Source organism: Saimiri boliviensis, chromosome 13 (genome assembly GCF_048565385.1).
Source record: "Saimiri boliviensis isolate mSaiBol1 chromosome 13, mSaiBol1.pri, whole genome shotgun sequence".
Classification (NCBI taxonomy): Eukaryota; Metazoa; Chordata; class Mammalia; order Primates; family Cebidae; genus Saimiri; species Saimiri boliviensis.
Window position 1 is genome coordinate 104,132,029 of NC_133461.1, and position 21,558 is coordinate 104,153,586.

The window sequence follows — 21,558 nt, forward strand, 5'->3', positions numbered from 1 at the left end:
CCGCAGCCTGGGAGGCCCGCTGGTTATGGCACTCCATGCCGCGTCCCCCTCGACTGGAGGTGACTTGTGGGTTGAAACCCAGATGCCATCTCTGGATTATACCCTTACCAATGGAAGAGGCATTTCTGGAGACTTCAGCAAAAGCTTGAAAAACACCATGATGAGCTCCAGAAGCTCCTGCCTTCGCCGGCAAGGGGCCTGCTCTGGCCATCCCGCTACCCAGGGGCACTCAACCTGCCTCAGCAAAGTGACCAGCACCACTCCCAGGAAAGGGGCAGCCCCATCTCATCCACAGCAAATTCGAGAACGCCCAGTGTGCACTGGAGTAAAAGGGTCATTCAGACAGAAGGACGTTCATGGAGGTCTGAATATTCTTTCACATTATTATGCCTCTGTTTCTGTTCTTTTAATAAAGAAAATTTTCCTAAGAAGATACAGCATTTCCTAAGAGAATGAAAGCGCAGGGGGAGAAAACAGATTCGCTGTTCATCAGATGAGAGTGCTGTTGATCTGTGGGGGATCATAAGAGGTGATTTTCTCCCAGCTTAGCGACGTCTTTTCACGCTGGTATCATGAATCAGAATGAAATGTAAAACTGAGAATTAAGCAAACATTTAGAAGAAGGAGACGGTTCTGTTTATAGCAATCTCCTCTGCCTAGCTGTGGGCTATTAAGGCAGCAGACTCTATTAGCAGTCAAGCACCTAAAAGTTTAGCAATCATATGATTAACAAGTTGAACACAGAAAAGCGTAACAAGGAAAATAGAGAAGGAGAAGACAGCGACCTATACTATACCTAGTGACCAAAGCAGGAACACCAACATCAAAAACTACAGGTGTCGACTCAACAGTTTCAGCATCAGGACCACCCGCTGTAGGAGGGGTGGCCACCCACGGGCTGACTGACTCACCTCCTCCATCCTGGTCACCCCGACGTCTGGGCCGGCCAACTGCACCATGATGCGGGGCACGGGCTGGGGAGGCAAGCGTGCAGGTCAGGGGCTGAGACACGGAACAGAGGTAGCAGAGAGGCTTACGCTGCACGGACTGGAGGGCCAGGACCTGCCCAAGGGGAACCGGCCCATCCGGATGCAGGCGCAGGGCTCCACACCCTCCAAGGAACAAGGGACCCAGCAAGGGGCTCCTCCCCCAGCCAGGGAAACAGGCCGCACGCCAAGATCACCAGCACGGTGCACTGATGTGTGCGATGCTCCCTCCCTCCAATCACACATGCACATGAGAAAGGAGTGCGGGCCTGTACAGACAAGCGTTATGAGACAGGAAAGATCTAGAAAGACATCCAACAGTAGGGGAAAGCCACACCAGGGCCTGACTCTGGGAGATGAAGGCACGTAGTCACAGGCAGGGAGGAGGGAGGCCAGGCTGGCTGGAGCACAAACCCAGAGCCCACGGCGGCAGGCACAGGTCTGCAGCAGGCCCTGGGCATCAGAAACTAACCCTACTCAGAGAGGAAGGGGGCCCCACAGAATTCCCAGCAAAGCAAGACGGCAGCTGAAGACCAGAGATTCTGACCGGGCGGGGACACAACCAGACCAGGAGAAGATTTAAAGTCCAAAGATTTGGCAGATCAGTAACACCACTCCAGCAACAGAGCAGGGGTGAGGAGGTAAGAGCCTCAAGAAAGAACCTGGTTACTTGTGGACACTGGGCCAGGCAGCATTAAAGAGAGAGAAGCATCAGAGCCAGGAGAAGGGAAGGCCGGGTGAGAGAAGGAGCCAGAGCGACCTTCTGTCGCTGCGGAGCGTCCGGCGGCTGTGGGACACAGAAGCAGCTAAGCAGACGCCTTCATCCTGGGAAGAAGCTGGGAACACGCCACACCCGCCTCCATCCTCCCAGCTCCCAACTGCAGGAATCAGGCCTGGCCTCACGCGCAGGGCTCTCATGAGGGTCCCCGTTCTGCCAGGACAGCCGAGGGGTGGGCTTCTCCCTTGTGGGTCCACAGGCACAGCTGGTTGCTGCTGTTACTGAACTTAAACTGCCCAGCGCCGCGGACTCCACCTATCCTGCCTTCCCCCAGCCTCAGCTGTCCTGGTGCTGGGCACCTGAGGCCTCCCCAGAGTCGGGCCTTGTGGACACAGCGGCAGGCGCACAGCCGGGCTGCCCGGGCTTCTCCCTTCTACTGGGGAGCCCGGAAGAAGCCAGCCCGCTCGGCAGGGCGCTCACCACGTTTACAGGCATGGACTAGCCTCACTTCACCGAAGGGCACCGCTGTGACCACGAGTGCCTTGGGGCTGCTTCTGGGAGAAAAGTTTAAGAGGAAATTGACTCTGTGGAAGGTAGGGGGCGCTGGCAGGATTTCAGAAAAGGCACCGTGGAGAGGACTCAGGAGGAAGCGCAGCAATCAGGCTTCAAGACCTGGAGGGGTGGGAGCCAGATGTGGTGGCACACACCTGCAGTCCCAGCTACTCAGCAGGCAGAGGCAGGAGGATCACTTAAGCCCAGGAGTGGGAGGCTGCAGTGAGCTGTGATCACACCACCATATTTCAGCCTGGGCAACAAAGCAAGTCCTTGTGTCAAAGAAAAAAAAGGTGGAAGGACCAAGGAAATGCACAAAAGGAATGTGTACTTTACCCTGCAAACACTGGGGAGGTCTTGGGGTGGTCTGAGGCCAGGGACAGCCAGCGCCAGGGTGCGGTCAATACTAAGTGAGCAGCCAATGGGACTGGGGAAGGGAGGGTCCCTGGTGTCAGTGAGGCCACTGCACATGACACAGCAAGAAGGACAAGACCTCTGGCCTCCACCTCAATTCCTGAGCAGCACAGTGTCCCCTCTGCGCTCCTTGCAGCACTCAGCTCTTTCTGTCCCCGCCGCTACTCCCCGTGGCACCACCTACTGCCACCTCTCAGAGAAGAAAGCGAGGCTCACGAGTGAGTCCCGTGCTGCCAGGCAGTCCTCGCTGCAGGGGCTATCTTCATTTTTCTCCCCACAGTATTTAATGTTCCCACAAATGGGAAGGTGTTCCAGGGTATATTTCATGACAAAAGCAGAAAAAACATTTCACAAATTCCAAAATACTTGCATTCATCAGCTACATCTTGTCTACGGTGGACAGGACTGAGAGTCCACTGTTTCCACTAAGGACAAGTTTATTCCCCTTAAAGCCTAAAAAACGTAAAAACCCCAAAGATGGGACGGTAACTGCCCAGCGCGAAACCTTTTCTAAAATCACGTGATTCCTGCCCTCTGAAACAGACCACGCAAACAAGTTACACTTTCCTTCAAAACGCAGTGCGACTGGAAAAGCCCGGTAGATAAATATTTGCTGACATGGATTTACGGGCCGGATTGACTGCCACCTTGGTTCTTACCCTCCACGTATAAAAATTCAGCTCAACAGAGACTGCATCAGGTCCTACAGCACGGGGGTATGGCACCAGGGGATCTGCTCTCAGCAGATGAGCAACCTGATTGGTGGGGAACACGTGAGCAAGTCACTAAAATCCAGGAATATGACACTGGAGTGGAAGCTCAAAAGCACAGAGGAGAGCGGGCGTGGTGGCTCCCACCTGTAATCCCAGCAGTTTGGGAGGCCAAGGCAGGAGGATCACCTGAGGTCAGGAGCTCAAGACCAGCCTGGCCAACATGGTGAAACCCTGTTTCTACTAAAAAAAAAAAAATTTTTTTTAATAAGCTGTGCATGATGGCAGGTGCCTGTACAGCTAGTGCTCGACTTACGACCACGGTCGGGACCGTCAAACGGCCCTAACACGATTTGGTCGTAAGTTGAGTAGGCTACATGTACAGTTGCAATGGTGCATGCAGAGATGGTAGTGCTGCCAGAAGCTGGTCCGCACTGTCGTACGCCCAGCTGGGCAACGTTTGCGCTGCCAGACGCAGAGCAGTCGTGGCTAGCGATTGTGGTCGTAGAGTTGAATCGTCGTAAATTGCATAGGTCGTAAATCAATCAATACCTGTAATCCTAGCTACTCAGGAGGCTGAGGCAGGAGAATCGTTTGAACCCAGGAGGTGGAGATTGCAGTGGGCCAAGATAGCACCATTGCAAGCAACACTCCAGCTTGGGCGACAATAGTAAAACTCCATTTTCAAAAAAAAAAAAAAAAAAAAAGAGAGACAGAGAATTCAGAGGAGGAAGGGGTCACAAAAAGAATGGGTGTGAATATCACATGAGGGGGGCTTTTGGCACAGACCTTGGAAACGAGTTCAGCAACCTTTTTAAGGATACCAAATATATCGACCACGAATACTGAGGTCCTGTGTCATCGTCCTTCACACATAACAGCTGCAATTTCCAAGTGCATCTGTTTCACTTTCCTGCTCTTCTGCATCTCACCTGTGCAGGCAGTCACCTCCTACTTCAGGGGCTCAAAACATTTCAGATCTTAAGTTCACTAATCCTTATGACATATCTAGCAACTATTAATAAAAATGACTGTAAAGTTTTTTGCAGCTATAAATATTAAGGAGAAGTCCCGTGAGGCAACTGAATATAATTATCTACATTTCATACTACAGCAGAGAATATTTAACTAACGGTTAAACGTATTCATGTTGCCACACGAGTGACAGGGATGAAAAAGGATTTAGTTCTCTAGTGCTGGCTGAACCTGCAATCACGCTGTCCACTGGGCGCTGGTAAAACTGAACAGATGAACAGCTTACAGGCCACAGAACAGCTTAGAAATATTTCAGGGAAAAGGTGCCGGTCACTGCTCTAATAATACTGCACTACTTTTTAACTCTGGCTTTCACATTCTACCTGAATACATGGGAGATCAGGTCAGCATTTCATAACTTAGAACAAAAGCTAGAAGAATAAAATAAAATAACTCCCTGACGTGGCATACAACATCTCCAAAGGGACACACCTTGCCTTGCTGGCTCACCTAGTCCACTCAGAATTCCTTCAATGCACAGCTTTTCCGGACCCTTCCTCATGCCACTCCTCCGGCTAGGGAATCGTGTTCCACCTGGTGAATACTGATCCATTTCTAAGTCTCTGCTCAAGCCTGATCTAATTCTCCTGAAACTGCCAGGAGCAGTGCCCACTCATTTCACTGTGTCGTCTGCACTCACACGTGACAGCACCTAGAGTGTCATCCAGCACTGCTTCTTCATCTGCTTATGTGGCTCTAAAGGGGCTTCTCTAAACTTCAGGCTCTTGGAAGGGGACAGACCACACCTCATTCATCCCAGTATTTCCTTACGTAAAACAGTAGCTCAGTGTGTGCTCATTGAACCAACAAATGCATAAATTACTTAGCAAGTGACACAAAAAAGACTAAATTGTACAGTTACGCAGGAAAGAACAGACAGTCTGAAATGTGGGCATCAGGGGAAGTAAAGCAGAAAAGAGGTCTCAGTTGAAGGAAAAAAATAATCACTGTAGAACTTCCCCAACGTTGCATTTTCTGATTATTCTTTTTCTTGTTTGAAAATAAACCTTTCATGACTTAAAATCATCCCTTACCCTGAATTTCAGAAATTATTGATTGTCATTTTTTAGTGGTGCCTATACTAATACAATCCTCTGTCTTGTTTTAAACACTAACCAATGATTTAAATCCCAATATAGAAAATTACTTTTTAATGGAATATACAAGATACGTAAGACTTATTTTTTGTTACAACCTTTCATTTTCCTGCTGCCGAAGTGTGAAAAACTGAAGAAACAAAAGGCAGCAGAGGTGGGGCCTCAAACCTCCAAAATGCCTGCTCATCTCCGAAACTGTTCTGATAAAAGTAACACACGGGATACAAACCAGACACTGTGTACAGTGGCTCTCGCCACCTGCAATCCCAGCACTTTGGGAGGCTGAGGCAGGAGAATCACTTGAGCCCAGGAAGGAGTTCAAGACCAGCCTGGAAAATGTGGAGAAACTCCATCTCTACAAAAGTTAAATTAGCTGGGCGTGGTGTGCACACCTATAGTCCTAGCTACTTGGGAGCTGAGAATTGCTTGAGCCCAGGAGGTTGAGGCTGCAGTGAGCCATTATCATGCCATTGTACTCCACCCTGGGCAACAGAGTGACACCCAGTCTCCAAAAAAAAAAAAAAAAAAAAGACATGTACAATGCAAACATTAAGCCTCAGCAATAAACTAATTGATAGAAACATCTTTTTAAGGTTGTCCTGACCAGGGGCCTGGAAGAGAAGAAAATGCAGAGTCCTGGAGGGCGGGCAGGGAGAACGTGTCCAGCACTGGCCCGGGGCCTGTGCTCCAGCCTGCGGCACATGAGGCCTTCAGTGACCTGGACATGAGACCACCCTGTGCGCCTGGAGGCTCCAGACCCCGACAGGCTGATGTGGACAGCATGTGGGAGCCCTAACGGCACCAGCATTTTTGTCCATCGGGCAGCCGCGGTTATTTTAAATGTGTGGCTTGGCATTCTAACTTTTGTGTAAAAACCTCATCCCCTCTGAGCTTGCACATCCGTCTGCAGGGGGGTGATCCCATCCACATGAATTCTCTAAGCGGCGTCAGTGGGGAGGCAGGCTGGTGGCCGCTGATCCCCACCAGAGCCATGGTGACCCTGCCTGTCACGTGCCCCTCCAAGCAGCACCTCGAAGGACTCAACACGGGAAGGCAACTGCAGGTTTCTGACTCACGTGACAATCCCCGCTGAGGGTCCCACCCACACTCAGTAGTGTCTTCCGGCTCCATTATCTTCAAATCCACTTCCCAAACTGTAGCCACTGGGAGCTTTCGGAAAAAACAGTGACCAGGTCGCTCTCCGAGCTGCAGCTGCCAGGACTCCCAAGGCCACAGACAAGGAAACACCGGTGGGTCCTGCACAGTGTGTTTCTGCAGCTCGACCCATCCCTCCTGCAAACGCTCTACTGATTCATTCATTCCACAAATGCAATCACTTTTATTCTTAATCGCTGTCAGCAGAAATCTCTTAAAGTCACATCTGTGCATGTAGCCTTGCTTTCTGAATAGAAAGTTCAGCTCTGCTATTCCCAAGGCTCTGTAACCGGAGACAGGCATACCCTCCCCACCTCCTTTTCCCCAACAGTGCAGCCACAGGTCACGGGTGGGGACCCAGCTCTGAGAATGTGGCTAATGTGACTCAGGACGTTACTTTAACTGATAAAGTGCAACCTTCAACACTGAGGCGCTTTAGATGTTTAGAACAGCCTCATCATTTGGGTCTGCTTTTTCAACCATAAATTTTATGAATTCTAAATGCAGATCAAGTATTTCCGATGGAACTTTAGCGTCTGAATTGCAATGTGCTAGAAATGTAAAGTACACACCTGATTTCAAGGACTTTGTACAGAAAGAAGGATGGGAATATCTAAATCGTTTGTTGAAACTACGGTTGACATGACAGTATTTTCAATACACTGGGTTAACCAAACGTCATTAAATTGAATCTGACCTGTATTCTTTTTGCTTTCTTCAATGTGGCTACTAGAAAATCGTTAAGTTACACACATGGCTCGCATTATGTATCTATTGCATGGTGCTGGTCTAACTCAGTCCTGTTGAGGAGCACATTAAAATTCCTGGTGTGGTGCCAGGTATAATAGCTCTCGGCAGGTTTGTAAAGTGCTTCACTGGAATTTTGTGTCTGGTCTTCAGAGGTATTTCTAAGTTGGCTTACTAAAAGTTCATTTTTAAATAGTCAATAGTTTCATCTGATCTAGAAATCACAAGTTTCTAATTAACTGAATCAGTTCCAAAGTCATTTGAGGATACAACACGAACTCCATTTTCTTTGAAAAAAGAACCTAAGATTTCATGAATTTACTCATTTGCAAATATGCACCAGGTACCTACCACATTCTAAAGACAGTGGCAGGCGCTGGGAACAGAGTGTGAGCAAAAGCACAGTCCCTGTGCTCATCCAAACTAGGCGCTCAGGGTCTGACATGAATATTCCTATTTCATTTTAGTTACACAAAACAATTAAAAGGCCTATTTTTCCTAAAAAGTAAATTATTTTATCTCTGGATACAAGTGACTAACACCATCCATGTAGTCTGTGACACATTAGATATGTGTTATAGTCTCACTTATTCTAAGTATTACATAAATAAAATTTTAAATAATAACATTTTTAGAGTTACCAGAAAAGATACAGCTTCTGATTTTTAGTATCTAGCCAGTTTACTTTTAAAACTTCTACGTAACAGCCTGGGCAATACCAAGGCCCCATCTTTACAAAAAAAAAAAAAAAAAAAAAAGTTTTTTTTTTAAATTAGCCAGGCAAGGTGGCACACTCCTGTGATCCCAGATACTCAAGAGGCTGAGGCAGGAGGATCACTTGAGCCCAGGAGTTCAAGGCTACAGTGAGCTATGATCACGCCACTGCACTCCAGCCTCAGCAACAGAGCAAGACCTTCTCACAAAAAATAAATTAAAAAAAAAAAACCAACTTCTACATAATAATAGTTAAAACTTTTTCAGGCCAGGCACGGTGGCTCATGCCTGTAATCCCAGCACTTTGGGAGGACAAGGCGGGTGGATCATGAGGTCAAGAGATCGAGACCATCCTAGTCAACACGGTGAAACCCCGTCTCTACTAAAAATACAAAAAATTAGCTGGGCATGGTGGCGCGTACCTGTAATCCCGGCTACTCAGGAGGCTGAGGCAGGAGAATTGCCTGAACCCAGGATGCGGAGGTTGCGGTGAGCCAAGATCACGCCATTGCACTCCAGCCTGGGTAACAAGAGTGAAACTCCATTTCCAAAAAAAAAAAAAAAAACTTTTTCAAGTATTTATATAAGAAAATTATACATACGTCTTTTAAAAGATAGAACACTCACTTCATCCAAATGATAGTTACTAGTTTTTCAAGTATCCACGAAGGATTAAAGATGCTTACTTGAAGAATGTTTGCTAATCTCAAAACCTTAAAGATAGGGTGTTGTTGGGCGGGGTGGCTCACACATATAATCCCAGCCCTTTGGGAGGCTGAGGCAGGAGGACTGCTTGAGCACAGCAGTTCAAGACCAACCTGGGTGACCTCTACAAAATTAAAATTTTACAATTAGCCAGTCATGGTGGTGTGCACCTGTAGTCTCAGCTACTGGGGAGGCTGAGATGGGAGGATCACTTGAGCTCAGGAGGTCAAACCTGCAGTGAGCCACGATCATACCACTGCATGCCAGCCTGGGTGACAGAGCAAGACCATCTCAAACACCACCACCAACAACAAAGAGTCTTCATCCGACCTGTCACCAGCTTAATATGCCCTATGAACTAAGAAACGGCTTTTACAGGTTTATTGATTGAAACAAACCAAAAAAACACTTCATAACATAACAATTATATAAAATTCAAACGTTAGGTTATCAAGTTTTACTGAAACACAGCCAGAATCATTTATTTAGTGCTTTCTATGACTTGTTTTGACAGAGACCACATGGCCTGCAAATCCTAAAATATTTACAATCTGGCCCTTTAGAAAATAAAGTATGGTCACCCTTGGTCTAGAGAATCAAATGAAGCCCATTCCTAAAAAATGGCTGGCAGATGCATCTCTTCCATCGACTTCTTTACTGCCTCAGAAATCCTCTTATTTGCTGAAGTGAAATTTAGTTATATTTCATTATTTTTCAGATCAGCCACTAAACCGGATTGTGAAGACAACCCTGACCTCTCTAAGTCCACTATATCACCTAGAAGTGCAGGGCACGAGGCTACACAGCAAACTGCTGTGATTTTGGAAAACCAAAAGAATGATAAGAGTCTTAAAACAATGACTAAGGACTAAGAAACAGGACCCATTCTGTTCTTCAGTCCTTACCAACTTAGGAGTGCCTAAAAATTCCTCACTCAACTGACCAGAAATCAGTTGCCTTGAATTTTTAAAAAATTCTTTGTTAACTTCAGAACAGGTGAAATACAGCATACCTTATCTATATCTGCTTCAGATGAGTGGTATGGGCTGGGCACTGTGGCTCATGCCTATAATCCCAGCACTTTGGGAGGCCAAGGCAGGCGGATCTCAAGGTCAGAAGATCGAGACCATCCTGGCCAACAACGTGAAACCCGTCTCTACTAAAAATACAAAAATTAGCTGGGCATTTTGGTGCATGCCTGTAGTCCTAGCTACGCAGGAGGCTGAGGCAGGAGAATCGCTTGAACCTGGGAGGCAGAGATCACGCCACTGCCCTCCAGCCTGATGACCGCGAGACTCCATCTCAGAAAAAGAAAAAAAGATTAAACTACAGAGAAAATGTTCATATATGTTATTTTAAAAATAACCTGAAGGTTTAAGGAAAACAAGGTCTAGATGTGTTTTCTTCGTTTTGTTAGAATGTGGAAACTCTGAGACACAAAGGTACAGGTTTATATAATTCATTTCGTCAAGGAGATACGTCTAGCCCAAAACTGCATCCTTGCGTACAAGGTAGGAATTGGTATTTTTGCTTGTTTCTGTTTCATATGTGGAGGAATCACAGTAATGAAAGATGGATAATGACGCAGGCATCTTTTCAATTAGCATCGGAGACAGGCAGAGGGCTGCTCTATCTACACAAGCCTTTATCTACCTATCGCACGTGAGGCTATGTTGAAATAGAAGAAAAATATCCCTGCTGTTGATAAGGCAGCCCTGAGCCAAAGGGACAGACACATAAATCAAGACAGACCGGCAACGTGACTGTGCTTTTGATAGTGGAAATTAAATCTGACCATTAACCCTTTAATTCTCCAGATTCATCAAAGATGCCCTTTGGAGTTCCTAACTTTGAAGTACAGAAATAGCTTCATCTGAACACAAACTTTGAGATAGATGGGGAAAAAAAAAAAAAAAAAGCTATTATGCCAAATTAATTCAATCTAACTAATTAGAGAGCAGGAAGTTCCTTCAATTATTTTATGTGCTGTCTGAGAAACACACTTGAATATGAGTACAGATTTCATTAATTGCAGTTCATTATTTTCCAGATTAGTTACTAAACTTGCATCAGAAGGTCAAAGACAGCAATTTTGTCAGCTGCCACCTCTTTCAGCACAGTATTTTTGCATTTCTGGAACTCAGACAGAAATTGATTACAAACAAAAACAAATCTCCATAAAAATGAGAGACATAAGTCCTTATGAATATGTTCAAACCAAAAGATCTTCTAAATTTTAAGAATATCTTTGTTTTTAAACCTTCTGAATAAACTGTTGACTTTTGTCTTACAAAAAAAGATCTAGGACCCTCTTCAAATCCGTTTGATAAATAGTATTAAAGTAGCAGTAAATTAATAACGTCTTCACCTGACAACCTGCTGACTCCAAAGGACAGGTTAATAAGCCTCCAGGTTTTCATGAGAGCTTTGCTGTGGTTATGGCTCTGTATATCTTTGCATGAGGGAGGGAACTGAACATTCCTGTCTGAAAATGTCAAGGACATTCTAATTGAAAGTATTTTTTGGTAATAATCATTCCTTCATTACACAGCTTGTACCTCTTTCCCACTTAACAAAATACAACGAATGACTGGTAGAAACAGGACCCATTTCTGTTCTTCAGTCCTTACCTGGCCTATTTTATAGTCTAATACACTTCCGGTTTTAATTTTATTTTTATTTGAGACAAACATGTGCCACCACACCCAGGATTTTCTTTTTTTTTTTTCAGTACAGACAGGGTTCTTATGATGTTGCCCAGGCTGGTCTCAAACTCTGGAACTCAAAGTGATCTGCCTGCCTTGGCCTCCCAAAGTGCTGAGATAACAGGTGTGAGCCAGTGCACCCAGTCTAACTTCCTGTTTTTAAGTAACAGAAATTCAGACCCGACCCCCCTTTTTTTTTTTTTTCTTTTTTTTTCTTTTAAGAGATCCAGGCTGAGATGGGAGGCTCCCTTGAGCTCAGGAGGTTGAGGCCACAGTGAGCCGTGATAGCACCATTGCACTCTAGCCTGGGTGACAGAACAAAAGCCTGTCTCAAAAAGAAAAAAAAAAAGCACTTTGCTATCTATAAGCCATTCTCCTACTATCAGCTGTCACCATTCTCTCGGTTAATTTCATTTCTATGGTCCTAGGAGCCTCCACTGCTTTAGCAAAACCATCCCTAAGAATTCTTCCCTCTCTGGTGCTGGTATCCCTTGAATGCTTATATAGTCAGCTCTCTTATGTTTGGTGAAGCTATAAATAACTCCTTTAATCCTTCCTCATAAATCATTTTTGATGTTATTCTCTGAAACAATTCCAAATGGTCACTGCATTTCTAGTAGTAATAAATCCAGAACCAAGTACAGTAATCTAAGTGGCATCTAATAATATCAAAGAGATATTATTTTGTTTAGAGGGGACAGTGTGAGTTTCTACATTATTACAACTGCTTCAGAGAAGTTTTAAGTCTCCAAACTAAACTGGAATAAAGAGATATGTGAGAAACTGAGGCAGGAGGATTACTTGAGGCCAGAAATTTAAGACCTGTCTCAATTAAAAAAAAAAAAATTTTAAATTTAAATTTTAAGTGAGTTGTGACAGCCTGAGCAACAGGCCAAGCCCTAGTCTCAAATAATAAAATGAAAACCAGTTTCAGTACCTTTCATGACAGACGGGAAATGGGAGAGAGAAACGGTTTGAGAAAGTGTGTTACTAAACATGACCCACTTGGTTTCCACATCAATCCCCAAACAATTTGTGGTGTTTCGTTTTTGTGCTGTTTCATGTCATAACCCTTAAGAGAATTTTAACTATCTGTCCTAAGTCTTTAGGCAATATTAGTATCAATATTTCCCCTTCCTATATTGTAGTATTGATCCAGATTCTTTTTAAACATATGATTGCACATGTATTTTTCTGGATTTTATCTTGATGCTTATCTAAACATTTAAATATCTGATACTGCTTATTCTGCAATCATTTAATGTTCATAGACCATTGAAACTGGTGCACTAACAGGCGCTAGCAAATAAAAATCAAACACAAGGCTCAAAATAGAGAGGAAAGTTCCAGGGACTTGTGTATTTCTTTAAGATGCTGCATTGAGAGGAAGGTTCCGGGTACTTGTCTCTTTCTTTAAGGTGATGCATAGAAAGGAAGGTTCCAGGTACTTGTGTGTATTTCTTTAAGGTACTGCATAGAGAGGAAGGTTCTGGGTACTTGAGTATTTCTTTAAGGTACTGCACAGAGAGGAAGGTTCCGAGTACTAGCGTGTTTCTTTAAGGTGCTGCATAGAGAGGAAGATTCTGGGTACTAGTGTGTTCCTTTAAGATGCTGCATAGAGAGGAAGGCACCAGGTACTTGCATGCTTCTTTAAGGTGCTGCATAGAGAAGGTTCTGGGTACTTGCGTGTTTCTTTAAGGTGCTGCATAGAGAGCAAGGTTCTGGGTACTGCCATGTTTCTTTGAGGTGCTGCTAAGTCCAGCACTGGATACCTCACACAGAGCCACAGCCACGCCAGTCTGTGTGCAGGGCAGTCCAGCCACCGTCAACATCATTTCTGCCTCAGGCTTACTCGACTGGTGACATAGAGGAAGGTCATCGCCACAGTCTCCCACCAACTCTTTGGTGGAAAGAGGGAGCAGCCTGAGTGGAGAAGGTAGTTACCGGCTACATGGGACTGAAATGTGTTTGTTGGTCAGTCACTCTGTGCCTTGGGAAGGATGTCTGCTTGCAGGCACAGAGCTCTGCCTCAGCCCCTATCATGTTCAATATTTCAATACTCTCAAATGCAGACAGATGATACCTTGACAGGTGTGTGGACAGCCAGACTGTAGGCATTTAAAAAAAAAAAAAATTACTCAAAATGATCTTGATGTCCTGGGCACGTTAAAACAACATCAAAGGTAAAAAATTCTAAGAATGAATCTGAAGTTCCTCATTATTTTCACACATCAAGGAGACCACATCATAGTAAAAGAGAAGAAAAAGTACAGTGACAAGAGTATCAGCGGGCAAAAACCCTGGTGATGCTACCTGACCAACAGCACAATGAACTAACGTGTCCTTTCACAAACAAGCCCAGCCAAGCGCAGTCCCAGGCTGCCCTGGTAGAGTCCACCATTTAGAGGAGGAAGGAAACATTTCCACCATTTGCAAGTCCGAGGGACTCTCACTTCTGGATTCCTCACTTTAGGCAGGACCCTGGCGAAACAACCAAAGGACAAAGCATTTCCCAGATGAGATATGGGAGACTCATCCAGAGCTGTGAAGACCAGGGAGGCCTGAGAGAACAAAGATCCTAAGAGCAACGATCATGCCACCGCACTCCAACCTGGGCAACAGAGCAAGACCTTGTCACAAAAATAAATTAAAATCAAACTTCTACATCATAGGTAACATTTATTCAAGTACGTATATAAGGAAATTAGACATCGCTGTTTTAGAGGATGTAATACTCACTTCAGCCAAAATTATGGTTATTCGTTTTTCAGGTGTCCACGAAGGATTAAAGATGCTTACCTAAAGAATGTTTGCTAATCTAAAAACCTTAAACATAGCGTCTTGCTGGTGGGGCAGCTCACACAGACAATGCTCCCCACTCCTTTCACTTCCCGGTAAGAACAAACTCTGAGGCAAAGATTAGTTGGGAAAATGATGACCTCGTTCCTGGAGGACCCCCAGGAGGGGGAGCAGGTGTTTTAGAAGTCCAAACTTCAGACTGTAGGTATCAAATCTGATTTCAAGTGCATGGAACTCCATGATAATAAAGATTACTGTATTTTAAAAATGAGGAGCACTAAAGGAGTCATCTTCTTCCTAATATTTTTCTTCTTCCTATTATTTTCAATTCCACAGGCACTAAAATGCCCATTTCCAAGGATGAAACACACTTCAGAGTACAAGTGAAAGCATATTTGTTTTTTGTTTTTTTTTGTTTGTTTGTTCGTTTGTTTTTTTTTGAGACGGAGTTTCGCTCTTGTTACCCAGGCTGGAGTGCAATGGCGCGATCTCGGCTCACCGCAACCTCCGCCTCCTGGGTTCAGGCAATTCTCCTACCTCAGCCTCCTGAGTAGCTGGGATTACAGGCAAACGCCACCATGCCCAGCTGATTTTTTGTATTTTTAGTAGAGACGGGGTTTCACCATGTTGACCAGGATGGTCTCGATCTCTTGACCTCGTGATCCACCCGCCTCAGCCTCCCAAAGTGCTGGGATTACAGGCTTGAGCCACCGCGCCCGGCTGTGAAAGCATATTTAATGCATAGTATATTTAAAGCATACTTAACGTGTGTTTCACTTGCGGTACCCTGAAGTGCAACCCAAGTTAGGAAAACAGTTTTATTGATATTCTCATCTACAATTCTTATTTCTCACAGAGCTTTAGTAGCGATGGTCAGTGAAAATGAGATAACCAAGAGCATCTCTGACTGACGATATCCAAAACGGAAAGCTCACATTTTTCTCTCTTTAGCACTTCCACCAACCTAGGAAGAAGGTTCTTAAATATGCCTTCATTCCTCCAGTCCCCACCCAGCCATGCTTCTTTCACCTCTAAGCTGTAAACTGAGTAACCCCTGAGCCCTACAATCTAATATTATAGTCTGGGTATAGTGGCTCATACCTGTAATCCCAACTAGTTGGGATACCAGGCAGGAGGATCACTTGAGCCCAGGAGTTCGAGACCAACCTGGGCAACACAGCGAGACTGCCTCTAAAAATAAAAATCTTTTATAAGTTAGCTGGGCGTGGTGGGGCACACTTGTAGTCCTAGTGCCTTGGGAGACTGAAGCAGGACGATTCCTTGAGCTCAGGAGTTCAATGCTGCAGTGAGCTGTAATCCCACCACTGCACTCCAGACTGGGCGACAGAGCAAGACCCTGTCTCTAAAATAATAATAATGTTATAATCTGTTCATATGTCAGTCAAACAATACACATTCTGCATCTTCTATGTACCAGGCACCATTATGGCACAACAAGCCCTGCACTCAAGGAATTTTGTGGAGGGGGATCATTGATAAACATATAAACCTAAGGATAAACTCCAGATAAAAGGGTTAGAAACGGGCCAGGTGTGGTGGCTCATGCGTGTAATTCCACCACTTTGGGAGGCCGAGGCGGGTGGATCACTTGAGGTCAGGTGTTCGAGACCAGTCTGGCCAACATGGTGAAACCTCATCTCTACTAAAAATACAAAAAATTAACTAGGCATGGTGGTGAGCACCTGCAATCCCAGCTACTCAGGAGGTGGAGGGAAGAGAAACCCTTGAACCTGGAAGGTGGAGAGTACAGCGAGCCAAGATCACGCCACTGCACTCCAGCCTGGGCAACAGAGTGAGACTGACTCAAAAAAAAAAAAGAAAAAAAAAAAAGAAAAGAAAAGAAAAGAAAAGTGATAATGTAGTGCCTGCATGTATGCATGGTGGAAGCAGTTTTCGTTTGACTGCTGCAGTTTTGGTTTGGCTGTTCAAGAAAGCCCATTCTAGACTCAGATGTCCTTCCTCGGAGTGGCCTTTCCTGATTGTTCTACGGGAGGTCTTTGGGAAGAGCAATCTGAGTGCGAGGCAGAGCCAGCGCCAGGGCTCTCTAGACTGAAGGCGCTTGGCATGCTCATAGGCTAAAAAGGCGGCTCATGGGGCTTAGAACTGGTGAGCCAATAAAGAAGAATGAAGATTCCAGGCCAGGGGACAGACCCTGCAGGGCGCTGTGAGCCACAGTAAGAAATTCCCACTTCACTCCTTTCAGTGGGAGCACTGGCAGATGTCACACCACTGAGGACTGCAGGGCTGCCAAAGGTCTTTCTGGCTACTCTTGTTTGAACAGTTAAAGCTGCAGAACTATTGAGATTTATGCATGGAAGAAAATAGGTTCAAAAACAAAAAGGAGGGCCCCAGTTGGAGCTGTGGGCACTATATGTAAAGGCCCACATCTATGTAGATTGATGGAATCTACAGTCCCAGGAGAGGATCGGGGACAGAGGGAAGGGAAGCCAGGCGAAGGAAGGTGCACGGAAGCCTGGAGGTGGAAGTGTTTCCAGCATTTGGTTGATGCAAAGGGGGAGCTCCCTGGCAACCCTGAGAAAAGGGAAATGCGTTCCAAGGAGCTGAGATCTCACAAACCAATTGGAATGTTCTGGCTCTACTACCAGGTCTCTTCATTAAGGCCAGTTTTGGATTTACATATTTTATATTTTTTTATTTTTATTTATTTTGAGACAGAGTCTCACTCTGTCGCCCAGGCTGGAGTGCAGTGGCGCGATCTTGGCTCACTGCAACCTCTGCCTCCTGGGGTCAGGCGATTCTCGTGCCTCACCCTCCTGTGTAGCTATGACTACAAGATCACACCTGGCTAATATTCTGAATTTTCAGTAAAGACAGGGTTTCGCCATGTTGGCCAGGCTGGTCTCAAACTCCTGACCTCAGGTGAGCCACCTGCCTTGGCCTCCCAAAGTCTTAGGGTTACAGGTGTGAGCCAGGATACTCAGCCATATATTTTATATTTCTATGAAATACAAAATATTTGTATGAGGTCAGTTTTCCCAAACCTTTGCTTGTATGTGCTCAAACAATACACGAACAGACCGAAGGAAATGAACAAAAATTGTTTTAAGAAATCTACGTATTTCAAAGTAACCTCAACCTGGGGATTGGAAATTATAGCTATTCTCCAATCACTACATTTATTCTAACACACTGTTGTTCCTCTCGCCTCCAGAGAGGGCTAATCACTCATTGCCAAAACAGTAAGAGCATAAATAAGTTCTACAGGTAGCACGGGATGCGACTTGCGACATGGAAAACTGAAAAGAGCTTTAAAGAATAGTACTGACGGCAGGCTGTCTCCATGACTTCCAACACGATTCCAATTTCCTTCAACCGACGTGACTTTGCCTTCACTACACAGCAACTGAAAACACTGGTTACCAGACTTGACCGAGTAAGAATCATCACAGGCACTTAATAAACGCAGATTACAAGGCCTCCCCGAGTTAGCTATGGGTTCCCACGGCAGGCTGAGAAACTTTTTTAAAACAGCTCCCTCGGTCAATCTGACAGACAGTTCATGAATCACACTTTGTGCAACGATGACGCCCCAGTTTAGAACTGAGTAATGCACACGGTAATGACCACGGGTTCAGTTCTAGTGGATCTCTGGGGAGAGAAAAACCTGGGAAAATCATCAGTGCCCACTTCCGTCCCTGCAAGACTCAGCTCCTGCAGTCACAGACTCGTTTCAGTAACTCCTAAGCCCCCCACATGCCCCGTTCGATACAGTTTAAATAGAGGCAAAGTCTTGGTTTTAATATTTCCATCTACTGCATATATGTGTATGCTTATTTACATGCTTAAAGCTAGATTTTTCAAAATTATATATCTGTACAGCAGCCTGATAACACTAATTCCTTCTCCCCCGAATATGCAGTCATAAACTTAGAAAATTCTTTCAAATAGTTAAGTCTCAGACGACTCATCTGCATTTCTGCAACTCGAATGTTGAGAAGAACATGGAGAAGCTGATGTCAAAAGACCTATTTTGACAACAGAACTTGCCCTGTATGTGTTTTTGAATGAGTATAAATAAATCCTCATTTATCATTTTCTGCTGAGTTAACACCTATATAATGCTGGAAATTGCATTTCCAATGGGGTTCCCACTTACTGTTGCCTAAGAGCAGCTTCCTGACTGTTTAGAAAACCCTTTCACGTTTGCTCTAACACTTACCCTAGGGCTGGGTAAAGAGTTTTAAGAAAAAAGGCAGTAAGACAAGTGATCACTTTTCAGTGAGAGAACAGGTTATCCACAGTAAAGAAAAAAGAGGTTGGGAGGGAAGGGCAGTCGTGAGACAAAATTGTTTGAAAAAAGAAATGAAATCAAGAATTAAAAATAGAATTACATTTTCTACTTGGCAATACACAAACAATGCTAAGTGCACTTCATAAATTTTACTACTGTTGCTCTAAGTGATATTACCATAAATCACATTAGCAGTGTCCTTGGCACCTTTTAAAAGCAGAAAGGAGGGAGCGTGTCCGTAAGTTTAAACAGCTCTGTTTTCTCTGAAGAGAGAGGAGGAGAAATGATCAACAGCTGTTCCTGAGTTTAAAAACAGGGTTTAGCTCCCCGGCCCCACCGCTGTGCCTCCACTTCTAGCTTGGGCGCAACACAGAGTGCCCGTCTATTAGAAAAGCGTTCATGGCTGCCTTCTTGGTGCTCTTTACCTGGTGTGTGAGGGGAGACGGCCGCTTGCCCCTCTTCTCATCGCGGACGGGAAAGAGAGACTTGAGGAGCTTTGGCATCTGTGGCACGAAGGACTTGACGGGATTCAAGTAGGACGCAGCGAGGTTACCGAGTCCTGCCCGTATTACAAGGGAAAAAGAGAAAACAGGTACAATTACACACACGTTTTCTTTCCTGTACATTTGCCAGACGTCACTTGTCAGCAAATCTAACAATAAAAACTAAAGGTATCCTTAAAAAAGAGAAACACAATTATTGTAGTTTCCGTAATTTCCCTCACACATAGTAATGTCCCTTTTCCAATTAAAGAGCTATAATTGGGGTGCTGCCGAAATGCTCCACTATGCACTGGTCCTATCAGCATCAGAACAGTAATTCACCTCTATCCTGTCGCTAACGGGCATAAGCTTTCACTTCTGCCCTAGAATAAAACGGGACTGATTTTTAAGTCACACTGCCAATGACACACATGTACAGCTCTCTGTCTAGACTTTAAGCTCTTTGAAGTCAGGGACTATGTCTTACTCAATCTATTTTTTCATAACTATTTACTGAAGGAAGATGATGAAACTGACCTTTTGGGAAGCTGTTTTGGGAAGTTAGGGAGAGACGCCTCGAACAACTTACCTTTTTACCTGCTGTTAATTTCCAAAAGCTTGAATCAGAGATACAGACAGGTGTATCTATGATACACTAAGATTTCTTTCCCCTATTAATTTATAGTAAAATCTAATCCAAGTCATAGGTGATAAAAAGCCATATTCACATAACATTTAGAAATGAACAAGCAAGTCACCTTAAGGAATACATTTGCCTCAACAGATACATACACTCCCCCCAAATCCTTACTCCATACTAACCCCTGAAAGGATTCCAAACTTACTGGCAATTCAGTTGGTCAATGGATGGATACCGATGTAAGCTTTCTACATTTTACAGAAAGCAGTAGCATACTAAGTGTATGTATACTTTGAAAAGTTAAGGATATACATTGTAACCACGAGAGCCCATGAGAGCCACCACTGAAAAATAAAAAAGCAAAGAGATGGCTATACCATGCCAAGAGATACATCCTAACTCAGTTTAAAAAGGCAAGTCATTTATAGGAAGGTAAACACAAGGGTGAAAAAAATAAAAGAGGGTAGACAGAACATAAAATAAGTTTAAGATGAATAAAGATCCCATAAGTAATCTAGAGAAGTAGTCAGCAGAACACTGGCTGACCACGGGGAGTGGGAATTAACTGGAATCCTGTCAAAGTCCTACATTTTGACTGGGGTATGTATCACGTGGGTGTATATAAATAGATTTGATAAAACTTATTAAATACGACCCACAGTCAACAAAATCGGGGGAAGAAATCTTAGTATATCATAGGTATACCTGTCTGTACCTCTGACCCCAGCCTTTGGAAATTAACAGCAGGTAAGAATGTATTATTAAGTATGAATCACAGTCAACAAAGGAGTCAATAAAAATAGACCATGAGATGTCTAGATACTGGATTTAACAATGAGTTTAAGGCAGCTTCCTTAAACAAGTCAGAGGATGCAAAGGAGAATACAGTCTTGACAAATGCACAGACCGGGAATATCAATGGAGAAATTAAGACCATAAAAGCAGCAGCAAATGGAAATTCTAGAACTGAAGAAAAACAAACAAAAAATGACTGAAATGAAAAATTCCCTGGATGTGCTTAGCAGAGCACTGGAAATCACAGCAAAAAACTATCCAACCAGAAAACATTAGATTAAAAGGTTAATTAAGAAAAAAAAAAAAAAAAGGAGGGGCAGGTGTGGTGGCTCACGCCTGTAATCCCAGCACTTTGGGAGGCCAAAGTGAGTGGATCATAAGGTCAGGAGCTCCAGACCAGCCTCACCAAAATGGCGAAACCCGGTCTCTACTAAAAACACCAAAAATTAGCCGGGTGTAGTGGCAGGCATCTGTAATCCCAGCTACTCAGGAGGCTGAGGCAGGAGAATTGCTTAAACCTTAGCAGCAGAGGTTGCAGTGAGCTGAGATCATGCCACTGCACTCCAGCCTGGGCGACAGAGTGAGACCCTGTCTCAAAATAAAAAATAAAAAAATAGAGCCTCTGTTACCTGTAGGACAGTATTAAGCAGTCTAACCTGTGAGTGATTAGATTCTTAGAAGAAGAAAAGGAAAAGGGAAAGCAGAAATGTGTCAGTGAATAATGGCTAAATACTTCTCACATTTGTTGAAAAACATCAACTTACAGATCCAAGAACTTGACAAGCAAGTTAAATACTAAGAAAACCATACCTAAGCAAATCATAGCAAAACTGCCACAAAGATTAACTCCTGAAAGCAGGCAACCTAAACAAAGCTATCACACTGAGTGGGAAGTGTCAAATGATGGTTGAATTCTCAGCATAAAATAAGGGGCTGGAGATGAGGAATGATCTTTGAAGTGCTAAAACAAAAAGGACTGCAACCCAGAGTTCTCTACCCAGTGAAAATATTCTTAAAACAACAAAACTACA

At 44.4% G+C, this 21,558-nt stretch overlaps 1 protein-coding gene across 4 annotated transcripts in view; it reads right to left on the reverse strand.

The window, feature by feature from the left end:
• KIF13B (kinesin family member 13B) overlaps window positions 1-21,558 on the reverse strand; it is a 246,379-nt gene that overhangs the window by 5,935 nt on the left and 218,886 nt on the right. For 3 of the 4 annotated variants that reach the window (XM_074384129.1, XM_039461133.2, XM_074384130.1), the window contains 2 exons: window positions 19,036-19,169; window positions 912-974 (listed from right to left, as the gene is read on the reverse strand). In XM_074384129.1, the coding sequence (XP_074240230.1) occupies window positions 912-974; window positions 19,036-19,169 (197 nt within the window). The remainder of the gene's footprint in view (window positions 1-911; window positions 975-19,035; window positions 19,170-21,558) is intronic. The other variant, XM_039461134.2, reaches the window with a different exon arrangement.